Raw genomic sequence first — 12,302 nt, 5'->3', positions numbered from 1 at the left:
AAAAATTGGATGTGGTGGCACATGTCTGTAATCCCACAGAAGAGAGAGGCAGGAGGATTACAAGTCTGAAGCTATCTTGGGCTATACAGTGATAATATCTCAAACAAAACAGAACAAACAGAAATGCAACAGTGAGATAGCACTGTACACTTACCACAATGCCAAAGTCCAAAATGCTAAGTATACTACATGGAGTGAGGATGTAGGTTAACAGGAACACTCATTGATGGTAAAAATGCAAAATGATACAGCTGCACTAGAAGACACTGTGGCAATTTCTCACAAAACTAAAAAAGTATTTCCTTATGATCTAGCAATGGTTATTTACTCAAGAAAACTGGGGGAAAAATTACCCTCCTTCAGTAGGCAAATGGGCATACTGTAGTCTGTCCAGATATGAGATGTCACTCAGCCCCATCCTCTGTAGACCTGTGCTGCAAAACACTGCAAGCCCGGGGGTGGGGGGGAAGAGACTGCTCCTCTGCTCCCATTTGCCCCTCTCACATCCTTATCCATTGAGTAGCCAGTGCTAGAAGTCTAGGAACTTCTTCTCAGTGAGGGTATAAGAGGTTAACCCTTCTGAGCTAGTGTTTTATGTTCTGCAGCCTGTGACTGCCACAGACGTCAGGAATAGATGTCAAAAAGGCTGATGAAGGTACACACGCTTCCCTTACCCGGGGGCAGAGAAGCATTCTTTGGTAACGTCGGGAGCAGAGTGACTATAGAGAATAGCAGAATAAATGAGAATGCTCTCCGCCTGAGAGGTGGAAGGATGTGGCTTATTGAGGAGGGGCTATCTGAGGTGAGATTGCAGAAAGGTGGCCCAATCAACATGTGGCTGGGGATATCCTTCTCAGAGACAAAGAACAGGTTTGGAGAGAAAGTAAGATTCTGTCTTGGCACCTACAGATTTTCTGGGGGATTGTAGGTGGGCTGTGAAGTGTAGTGACAGGCAGGGACTGTGACCCATCTATTGGCTCTGGTGCAGTGGTGTATGTTCACGGGAAAACACTGAGTCTGGGCTTTGTCCAGCTCTTACTAAGTAACAGGACACGGTACCTGCCTCTCTGCTCTGTGGGATGCTGGAGAGCGTACCTGTGGCCTCCTAGGGACCGCAGTCTGAAGAAGGATCTTGAATAAGCTGAGCAAGGGAAGAATGTGGCTAGTTTGACAGCAAAGGTACCTCCCTACCCTCTAGAGAAGGTGCTTGGAAATCCAGCTTTGGGTCAAGGGGAAGAAGAGTTACTCTAGCTTTATCCTCACCCTGTTCCATGTTCCCACATGTCTGCCTTGACTTACAAGTAATGGATCTCTGTTGTTTCCGAGCCACCCAGTCTGTAAAGTCTGATGCAGTAACAGAAAGGCACATAGAGAGATGCCTAGCACCCATATTACGTACACCTGTACATCCTGCTGAACAAGGAAGCCAAATGGTACCTGGTATAATTATTAAAAGTGTTTGAGCAGAGTTTGGTGGTGCACACCTTTAATCCCAGCAAAGGCAAATGGAATCCCTGTGAGTTCCAAGCCAGCCTGGTCTACATAGTTCCAGATCAGCCAGGGCTATGTAGAGAGACCCTGCTTTAAACAAACAACAAAACAAAACAAAAAATACCACCAACAAAAACAAAAATAATAACAAACAAAAAACTGTTTGACTTCAGGACTCTAGGAAGATTTCTTGGCCCTTGACCGCCAATCATAGTTGGACTCAGTGGGCAGATGTGCCTAAGGAACCTAAAAATAGCCAACACTGTCATAAGGGGCATGTTTTTACAAGTTAAAATTGGTTTCTTCCATAGCTTTCATCGCAAGAGACAAACACACAAATTACAAAAGTGTTTTTATTTTAAATCAAAGTACCAAGCAGATACTTGCTTAACAACATACAAAGTAGAACTCAAGGAACTCAAACTTGCCCTTCCCTGCATGCCTCCTGGGCAGGCATAGGAAGGAGCTGCACCCTCTGCAAACCAAATCCTTCCTGTTTCCTCAGAAAACCAAACTGAAAGCAGCCACAAGCACCCATGTTCGCATGTGGAGGGGAAGACCTTCATTCCTGGATCCTGGATGGCTCAGTGGGCGGGGAATGCAGCAACAGAGGAGTCAGTAGGAACCACAAGGGGCAGGAGCAAACAGGTGGTGGGCAATGGTCACTTCCACCCCCAGAACTGTAAGTTCCATGCCGATGGGACTACTGGCCCGTCTCTGCCCTGCAGAACCCTCCCTGGCCTGCCGGGAACAGTCTTGGAAGGGTGGGCTATGGACAGCCTCTGGGGACACTGGGAATGGGTTGTGTGATTCGAGGGTTATTTTTGTATGGCTCTAAAACGAATTTCACCTTCCAGTACCTCCATGTGCCAAAGGTCAAGGGCTGAAAAGGTTTCGACCTTGCTCTTACGAAGAAAGGAAACTGGCCCACATCCCCAAAAGGTGGTGGCACCTGGGACTTGTGCCAAGGAAAGGCTCTTGGTTCCCAGGGCAGGAAGGTTTTATTTGTGACACTAATCTAGTCTGAGCTTGTAGAGCAGGGACTTCTGGACAGTACCCATCCTACTGGACCTTCCAGTACCCCTAGAATCACATAGCTGCATTTAACAGGACTTGTAACTCAAGGAAAAAAAAGTTTTTAAAAAGGGATATATACATAAACAGGTAAACATCTGCCAAAACCAGCCGATTCATGACCACAGTGAACAATGATGTAACAGAAGGAAAACAAGAGCTAGAACCTCAGTAGCTTGACATGGGGTGAGAGCAGGGGCAGGCAAGGCCCCAGTCATAGCAAAGGTGTAAAAGGATCTGGGCACTCAAGAGGGATGGATGGATGGACAAAAAGTTAACCAGTTCCCTTCAAAGCAGAGAAATGGGACAGTGGTCCCACCCTGCTGTGGGGCCTTTGAAAGGAAAGCCTTCAGTTGACAGAACAGGAGGTTCAAGAGGCACCTTAGGGCTATCCCAGAACATACCTTACCAAGAGGCCAAAACTCTGTTCCCTGAATTGTTTGGCTCCAAGGACTCTGGCCTAGAGGATAGCCCTTTGCATGGAACCAACCAAACCTGTAAAAACTGCCTACAGACAGCCTTCCATGGAACATTCTGGATTCTATCTCCCAGCTGACTGACCCTCCAATTCTAAACAGCCTTCTCACACACCCAGGGGCTCTCAGAATAGAGACACTGAGTATTGACCAGAGAGGTCCTGCTCTACCTCCAGGGAAAATTTAGGGGCACTACTCTAGGGGGCTATAAGTGCAGGCTGCACATAGGGAGTTATCTGAACTACCCCAAGTCTCAGGCATACCTCCATACAGATCCTCCAGAGCTTTGTCTCAGAGACAGACACTACCTAAGACCTCTAGCAGCGGCTAGGTGTGTGGACAGGTGGTCTGGGTCCCTCCCAGAACTGACTCGGGAGCCTAGGCACTCAGCATTGTTTTGGTTGAAAACACTATAAATTCACTTTTTTCCTAGAAGCCTACTAAGCAATTTACTTAAAAACACAGCCCATGTGCAAAGGGGTCTAGAACATACCAGGTCCATGAGACCCCTTCATCACCTGAGTGCCTGTGGGGTAGGAAGGGGTCCTGACTCGGGTCTGCACTAAGCCCCAGAGCATGTTCCCACAGCGAAGGAACATGGACACTGGCCATACTGAACCTACAGAGAACTGTGGGAAGAGACCAAATCCATAGGATCTATGGCTTCCACACTCGGGCATGCTGCCCAAGACCTGTGTCAATAATGGCCCAGCAGGCTCAGCCCCATTGGGGTGCAAGCACTCCGACCTGTGATCAGCTGGGCTCTGGAGTGGGCTCTGCAGTTGAACCAGAAGCACCCAGGCCTCCTCCTGGTCACTGACCCCCTGGTTCCTGCTCAAGGCCCAATGTGTAAACAGGATTAATAAGCAACAGATGGAAAACAGTATTTCCCACAAAAAAAAGGGAAGAAGTTTAGAAGCTGAAGACTGATTTTCCAGGTTGCTGGCATCATTCCGCCCCCTTTTCTTCTCTTGATTCATCCGGCAATCCTCTCTTTGGTTCAGCCCATCAGACCTGCCTGTGCTGAGCCAGCCCTGTGGCCTGTGTCTGTAGTGGCCTCTGCCTGCAGTGGCCTGAGGAGAGGCAGCCAGCCCAACTTGGAAGGATCTTACCCTCCCTGCCAGCTACTTCTGCTCATGGTCATCCGCTACAGCAGCTACCTCAATAGTGGCTGTGTGTTCCTCAGGTCCAGTAGCAGCTGCTGTGGGCACTGTCATGATGGTGCTGCCTGCAGGTGAGGCCTGGGCCACATTCTGCAGGGTGGGTCCCAGGCCAGGCAGAGTGAGCAGCTGCAGTGGGCTGACCACCTTGAGTACTGTGCTGCCATCCTGCATGGCAGCTGTGCTCAGAACTGTGAGGCTGGATGTGTCCGGATGGATCTCCACCGTGCCGGGGAAGGTAGAGCCAGAGGAGGCCAGGACTGTGTAGCCCCCAAGCAGTGGGGAGGCCGGTGAACTGGCTGGGGCAGCTTGAGGAGAACCCTTACCCAAGACAGTGGAGGGCAGTGTAGATACCACTTTGCTAAGTGGCATACTGGTCAGCTGGGACACAGGCATTCCTGGACCAAGAGCAATCTGTGCAGACTGTGTAAGCACCTGGGAAGCCATAGCAGCTGGTCCGGATGTAGCTCGTGCAAGACGGGGCCGCTTCATAGGGGATGGCAGGGAGACTGGCGTCAGCGTCATGAGCACATTGCTGAGGTGCTGGGACTTGTGCTTCAGCTCCTTGGCACGGCGACGGTGCTCATCACACTGCTGTTCCAGGGCTGCAGGGGACACACAGCGTCACCACAGGGACAGTGCAGACATGTACAACCAGTGAGCAGATCACAAACCAGCAGCAACCTGGAGGACTAGAGGGCTGCTTGCCAAAGGAAAGGTTGATAGCAGTGGGTCCTTAATGGCCCTCAGCATGACACAAGACCACAGTTCCAAAGTGGAAGTTCTAGAGGCCAGACCTTCCTTCAGCATCAAAGTGTTCTATTCAGTTTCATATAAAAGCATCCAAATAAAAGGCCTATTTACACACTTACACACATGCAGGGCACACATTTAAGTAAAAACACCAGGGAAAACTTATTACTAATATACAAACACCACAGGACAATCCAGCTCTGGCTGGAGTAGGTGGTTTTTTCCCATTCTCCTGTCTTATTCCTTTAAATGAAATAACTTGGCTCATCATAGAAAGGTCAGTAAAGAGTGACCTATGCTTTCTGTACTGGCAAGGTCTGGCCACAGCCACTAGAGTTTTACTGACTTTTCCATGTTCGATGTCTGTGTTCTTCTGACTTCTTGGTCTTCAAAAGAAAAGCTCACCTATATGGATGGCTGTGTCTCTGAAGGGTGTGGACACATGACTAGAGAGGTGAGCCTATAGGCTCCCCCAAACCCCACGCTGCTGCTGGGCATACCTGCCAGGTCCCGGGCATACTGTTCCCGAGAGCGGTCCATCTGGCACTTATGGCTGGCCAGCACCTTCTTCACCAGATCCAGCATGCCAAAGTTTTGCACAATGTTGTTGAGGAGGACAGCATCTTAAAGAGACAATGCCAACACTTAGTAAAAATCTGGGATCTGCCCAGAGTTCCTCAACTCCAGTGCTAGACTGGTTCCCGAGGGACCAGCCAGTGGTAGGAGCCAGCTCCACAGAAGTTTAGAATGAATACCAAAAGACTCTCCCCCTCAGCACAGCAGGGTCCTGTGTTCAGGTTCAGCTTCCATCTCAGCTACATGGCAAGACCTGGGGGTAGCAGGAGGGAGAATAAGGTGCCTTACCTCGGAGCTGCAGGGGTGGGTCCTGTACTCGCTGCTGCAGGCCTTTCATGGTTTCCTCCAGCTCCTGTTGGAATTCCTGTATGACTTCATCAAGTAAGCCTGCATCCTTCAGTCCCCGCCAGAATGCAAATGTGTCATCTATGATGAAAAGAGAAGAGTCAGGTAGGTAGGAGACAAACTGATGTGTGGAGTAACTGCCAACAGGAAGTAGTAAAGGATATCACCTCAGGAGGCCAGCACATGAAGCACTGAGTTCCATTTACAGCCCAGAAGTCTAGTGGGTCAGTGGTAGGATACTGAGCCCAGCTAGGGTCAGCTCATGGGTAGACAGTTCCTCCCATAGGCCCACCTGTATAACTAAGAAGCTGAGGGAATATACCTCCAATGGCTGTGGTCCAGTCACCGGGGTCCTCACAGGTCTCTATGGTGATGGTAGCAGGTGAGCCATTCACTGCAGGTAAGGCAGAGGTGTGGATGAGTACTGCTCTGTATCACAGCCCCCAGAACTTTGTCCTGATGACCCTCCCTAGGCTACATCTGAATCCTTCTTTCCCACCCATTAACACAGAACTGAGGAGCACAATACACTAGTACTAATCAAAGTGCTTCTCTACTTCATAGTGAGTTTATTTTTAATCACAGATATCTTTAAACACATAAAGAAAGAATAGAAAAACAGCCTCTGAGCCATCATCCAACTTCAGCAGCTCCCAACAGTTTACTCCTCTGGTTCTATGTGCAAGTCCCTGCGACTAAGCCTTGGGAAACTGGCAGGGGAGCTCTCTGCCTACCTGGTTTCTCTCTCCCTGCCCTTATGGGTCACCTTTCCCTCTTGTCTAAATTTTACTGATACCACAGTAATCCTAGAACTCATCATATTTCCATTTTTTTAATATTGAAAAGATAGATCATCCATTCTGGTATAGCCCCAAGTTCATTCCTGGCCCTTACAAACCCACTGTCCTCATAGTTTGCACTTAGAGGTTCTGGAGTTTCTGACCATGGTTTCATACAGGCTCCTACCTTAGAAGCAGACATATATTTAAGCATATATGGAATTGTTGAGGAGGACAGCATCTTAAAGGGACAATGCCAAAACTTAGTAAAACTCTGAGTCCCTCCCAAAGTTCATGAACTCCAGTGCTGGGCCAGCTCCCGAGGGACCAGACAATGGGAGGAGCCAGCTCCACATAAGAACACCTCTCCCTAGCTATACAATATTCAAGCCAGTCAAAGACTCATACAAATTCTAAGCTAAAAAAAAAATCACCAGAAGAGCTAAATTAACCCCAGTTCTGCCTCTCCCAGGTATCATAGCCTTGATTAGAAGGCTCAGAGAGCCTACTTGCTCTGTCAGGAGATGGCACTCACGGTTCCTATTTGTCCTGGCCTGTCTCCTAAAATCAGTGTCCTTTTTTTTTCTTCAGGAATTGCTATGTATTGGCTATTTATTATAAAAGTTATTCTAAGAGCACTGACTGCTCTTCCAGAGGGCCTGAGTTCAATTCCCAGCAACCACATGGTGGCTCACAACCATCTGTAATGAGATCTCTGTAATGATTCTCATCTGTAATGAGATCTCTGTAATGAGATCTGGTGCCCTCTTCTGGCCTGCAGGCAGGATACTGTATATATAAATAAATGAATCTTTAAAAAAATTTAAAAAGAAGTTATTCTATACATTTTTCTTGCATGAGACCTACAAAATAATCCCATAAAATTGGCATTCTAGCCGGTTACCATCTCACTAAGGCTTGCAGAAATAAGCTAATAGATGTTCTTCCTGTTATGATGGGGCTACACACTGATAAACACATCATCAGTTGGAAACACTACAAACCCCATAGTTGAGCCAACTCTAAGTGTACTTAAAACACCTCACTAGCGGGGGGAGGGGAGAGGCAGGGAGGGGAGCAGAGAAAAATGTAGAGTTCAATAAATATCAATTAAAAAAAAAAAAACCTCACTAGCCTCTATTGGGCTGTGACAGACTTTCGTAAGACAGCCACCAAGACAGGGACCACTCATTCCCCACACTGCCTTTCATTCTGAGGTGTCCCCAGAAGAGTGCTGTCCTGAACTCCTAGTATACCTGGCGCTTTGGGTCCAGAAAGAAGCTAAGCAACAGACATCCTCGGATCATGGTAAATGAACAAAGAGCCGACAAAGGTAAGTTCCTATGACCCTGGGTGTCCCTGGGTTTCTCAAGAGGAGAATGCAGTACTGTTAGAAGAGCTGAACCCTAACCTAATCTTGACCAGTTTGCAAAGAAGCACGTTGAAAAGAAAATAGGGCAGAATTCATAGGGCTTCACTCTCTTCTCCCATCCCCAGATAAGGCTCTTCAATTGGCCTGGTTCAACAGCAAGGACATACATCCTTGATCACTGGAAGTACTGCCAGCTTAGCACTGTGGAATGGCAGCTTAGGGACAGTAAGTGACAATAACAGACAACACAACCCAACTTCACCAGGAGCTCAATAAGGAGCTCAGGACCCAACTTCATTCTCACCTCAGTTTACAAAATACCTCACTCAGAGCTGAACAGAATTTTAGAAAACTGCCAGGCATTGGTGGCACACACCTTTATCAACCCAGCACTCGGGAGGCAGACACAGGAGGATCTCTATGAGTTCAAGGCCAGCCTGGTCTACAAAGCTAGTTCCAGAGCCGGGCAGTGGTGGCACACGCCTTTAATCCCAGCACTCGGGAGGCAGAGGCAGGCGGATCTCTGTGAGTTCGAGGCCAGCCTGGTCTACAAGAGCTAGTTCCAGGACAGGCACCAAAAGCCACAGAGAAACCCTGTCTCGAAAAACCAAAAAAAAAAAAAAAAAAAAAAGCTAGTTCCAGGAGAGTGGAGGCTACACAAAGAAACCCTGTCTTGAAAAACCAAATAAATGAATGAATAAATAAATAAAAACAAAGAAAAGAGTCAATCTTTCTACATCTCTGAAAGATGGATATCAACCAAGAAGAATATCTTAAGTTATCACCCAAAATCCAAATAGCAGGAAAGACCAGTAAAAGGTCTGAAAAGTCACAGCACGAAAGAAAATGTATCTCCACTTCAGGCAGGCCTTGATTGACCGAGAACAGACATAGGGACACAGGTCAATCTTAACCATTCTTTATACTCTATATATGTGAATTACTATCTTAAAATAAAAATGACTGAAGATGCTTTAAGATTTCCCATTAGCAGCCAAGCAGTGGTGGTATATCCCTTTATTAATCCCAGTGCTCTTATGAGTTTAAGAGTTGGTTTATAGAGCGAGTTCCAGAACAGCCAAGGCTGCACAGAGAAACCCTGTTTTGAAAAACAAGCAAACGATTCCCTATTAGCAAACCCAACAAGTCTCCAGATGTGCTTTCAGGAAGGATACAAGGAGGGGCTAAACCAGCACTGTAGGGCCTCTGTGGAAGGAGTGTTCTTGGCGAACAGACAAGATATACGGCACCCAGAGAGGGCTGGTCACCACAGCTGCAATGGCTGCAAGACTGGCAGCGTCTTGTACCTACCATCAGCTGCAGCTGGTGTGAGTGGAATGTACTCTGTGGATGTCGGGCTGCTCAGGGACACACGGGCCCCGGAGAGGTCAATCTTTGTGCTGCGACAGGTATTAGAGCAGACCTTGTCATGCTGGTAGAAGTCGAGCTCCCCAGAGTCCATGATCTTCCTGTGGAGAAGCCAGAGCAGTCCAAGTGAGAGCTATCTGAAAATAGCTCTATCTATTTACCACTATCTACCACTGTGATTTGACTGTCCAGCTGCAGGGCGTAGGTTCCAGCAGAGGTGCCGAGTGGGGCTAGGCTCCTCTGCAGTAGGAGATGGGCTGCAGTTTTCACTATGCACAAAGCTCAAATACAAATACAGTACAGGTGGCACAGCTACCCCAGGCCACCTACACAACATTCTGTCCACAGGAAAGAGATGACAGCACTGGCTAGCAGGTATCCATACTGTGACTGTGGACCTAGGGCAGACCCACAGCTAACAAAGGTGGTGAAGGATGAGTCACAGAGACTGAGTCCTGTAGCAGAGTTAAGAATCATTTCCAGGGGAAGCCTTGCCTTTGGAAGGACAGGAAAGGAGTTCCTGTCCCCAAACCTTAAAACAACTTCTAAAGCTACAGCCACTTTTTCTCACTTATTAGGGTCTTCCCTTCTAGGTACTACCTCTGACCTCTTTGAGGCCTTGGATCAAAATTCCATCAGTTTCAAGCAGCCTATCATGACCCATAAACATAAGGCCAGAGGCTCCAGCTTCATTTGGCGACCTTAGCCAATCCCAACACACCTCTCTCAGCCTCTGGTCCCATCGGAGAAAACAGAGTGTTTCTCAGAGGTATATGGCTGAGAGTTATGGCAAAGCATTCAGAGCTGAGTATTCTGACACAAACACCTAGTGCTCAGGAACTGAGGTAGCCTGCCAGTCTCCAAATATACAGAAAAGAGTACGGCTCTTAGGTCATAAAGTATGTGATCCTGGCATATCCTAAGTACCTGTGCACTTCACAAGGAACTTTCATAAAAAGTGTACAAACACCAGATTATATCCTTAATTTTTAATAGCAATACATTCAAAATACACATCCACCACCACGTAGAGAATTAGTGGAAATTAAAATAAAACTTAACCAAAATAATTCATCTCCAAAGATCTAAAACCAAGTGAAAAAGTAACGGCTATGAACCCTCCCCATCATCTCAAGCTGGTCAGACGCCCACCTGAGCATGATGCCGTTCATCCGGATGGCTCTCTTCCAATCCTTCAAGGTAGATTTCCCTGCCAGGTGCACAAACTCCTTTGGGCTGATCACATGCTCATCGTACTAGAAAGAAACACAGAAGTACAGGACCTTCTCAGCCTGACACAGGTCTGGTGAAACTGTAGCACAGCCCATTCTCCCCTCCTCCTCCAGCCTGCACCAGGACTTGGCAGGGAGGAATAGCGTGGTTCTCCCAGGCACAGGCCTCAGCACAGAACACTTGTGGTGTACTCTCCCACCAGGAACAGCAAGTCCCTTATCCATTATTCCTTAAGTGATATGCACCTGTTATCAGTAAACGTGATATTAATCATGACATAAGCATATAGTCTGCCTATGATATGAATGGCCCCTTGCCTGGATGGACCCACTGAGAAGCCACAGAAACGTAAGATGCAGGGTCCTGTCTTGCAGAGTGCTCATACATATCCACCTCAAAGTCAGGAGAAACTGCCCTCTTGACTCAACAGTGTTCTGGGGCTTGCTAGGGCAAAAAGCTTGAAAAGATAAAACATATACTATTCTTAAGCAAGCAACGGCTGGAACCAAAGGATGAAAATAAAGCAGGACTCCAGAAACCAGTTCTTCTCAGAACCCTGTTTCTCAAGCTTAGATGACCTCTGACATAATCAATCAAAACTGCAATGGCCATCTGTATGGGAGTGGTATGCCTAATTCCCTGAGAACCACTGCAGCTTTTGTAATCCGGATCAACAGCAAAGGACTCATTGTTGATCAGGGCAGAACTGTAAGACTACTGTAGCCCCCAGCATCCATCCCTGTATTCTTCAATTACCTCTCCTCATCTGACCTTGCCCTCCTGGCCTGATCCTGCTCAAGTCTGACACTCGGTTCCAGAAACCTATTCTATTTGCTACACCTTTCCTTTCCTACCCTCATGTGGGATGATGGCTATTTCTATTTCTTCTCTGCATGCTCTATGCTGGGCCCTATTTCTTCTCTGCATGCTCTATGCTGGGCCCTATTTCTTCTCTGCATGCTCTATGCTGGGCCCTGGGCATATCATGGCTTGGCTATCAAAGTCCCCCAATCACTGAGCATCACTGTGTAATCCCCCTCTTATTTATTTACTTATATTTTGAGCTAGAATATTACTATGTGGCCATGGCTGGCCTGGCAATTACTACGTAGTCTAGACTGGTTTCAAACTCACAGCCATTCTTCAATCTCTCAGGTGCTAAGATTACTATTAGCATTTGGCACCATGCCTGGCTACGTACCATTCCATTTCCATCAGTGCTGCCAGTTGACTGTGTACACTCTGCCCTCATGTCTCTCAACCTCCACTCCTTGTACCCTGTTTCTGCCCGGGATTTCTTTTCCTCTGCATGAGACATATTCAGACCACCCTTTGCAGAAGATATTCTGATGACAATTTAGTTTTGTCCGAAAATGTCTATTTCATCCTTGTTTTCAGGAATAACTTAACAGTCATTTTCTCTTATCATAGAGAAGAGTCTCATACTATATAACCTCTGGCTTCTATCATACTGCCTTTAGGATTCTCCTGAGCAATCTTCCTCTGCTCTCTAGCCATTTTTATTTGGGGGGGGGGCTTTTGTTTATTTGCTGGAGATACAGTCTTACTGTGCAGTCCTGACTGGCCAGGAAGTCTATGTAGACCAGGTTGACCTTGAACTCAGAATTCTACCTCCTGAGTGTGTGCTAGGACTAAATATATGCATTATCATGCC

General features: G+C 47.3%; 1 protein-coding gene across 3 annotated transcripts in view; it reads right to left on the bottom strand.

The window, feature by feature from the left end:
• Positions 1–1,826: 1,826 nt before the first annotated feature.
• Positions 1,827–12,302, bottom strand: part of Gmeb2 (glucocorticoid modulatory element binding protein 2) — a 33,398-nt gene continuing 22,922 nt past the window's right edge. For all 3 annotated transcript variants that reach the window (XM_038330100.1, XM_038330101.1, XM_042055077.1), the window contains 6 exons: positions 10,547–10,650; positions 9,338–9,495; positions 6,198–6,269; positions 5,819–5,956; positions 5,455–5,577; positions 1,827–4,806 (listed from right to left, as the gene is read on the bottom strand). In XM_038330100.1, the coding sequence (XP_038186028.1) occupies positions 4,166–4,806; positions 5,455–5,577; positions 5,819–5,956; positions 6,198–6,269; positions 9,338–9,495; positions 10,547–10,650 (1,236 nt within the window). In that variant the 3' untranslated portion in view covers positions 1,827–4,165. The remainder of the gene's footprint in view (positions 4,807–5,454; positions 5,578–5,818; positions 5,957–6,197; positions 6,270–9,337; positions 9,496–10,546; positions 10,651–12,302) is intronic.

The sequence above is a fragment of the Arvicola amphibius genome, chromosome 5, assembly GCF_903992535.2.
Source record: "Arvicola amphibius chromosome 5, mArvAmp1.2, whole genome shotgun sequence".
Classification (NCBI taxonomy): domain Eukaryota; kingdom Metazoa; phylum Chordata; class Mammalia; order Rodentia; family Cricetidae; genus Arvicola; species Arvicola amphibius.
The sequence above is the reverse complement of the archived record's forward strand: the minus strand, read 5'-3'. Positions and strand labels throughout refer to the sequence as shown.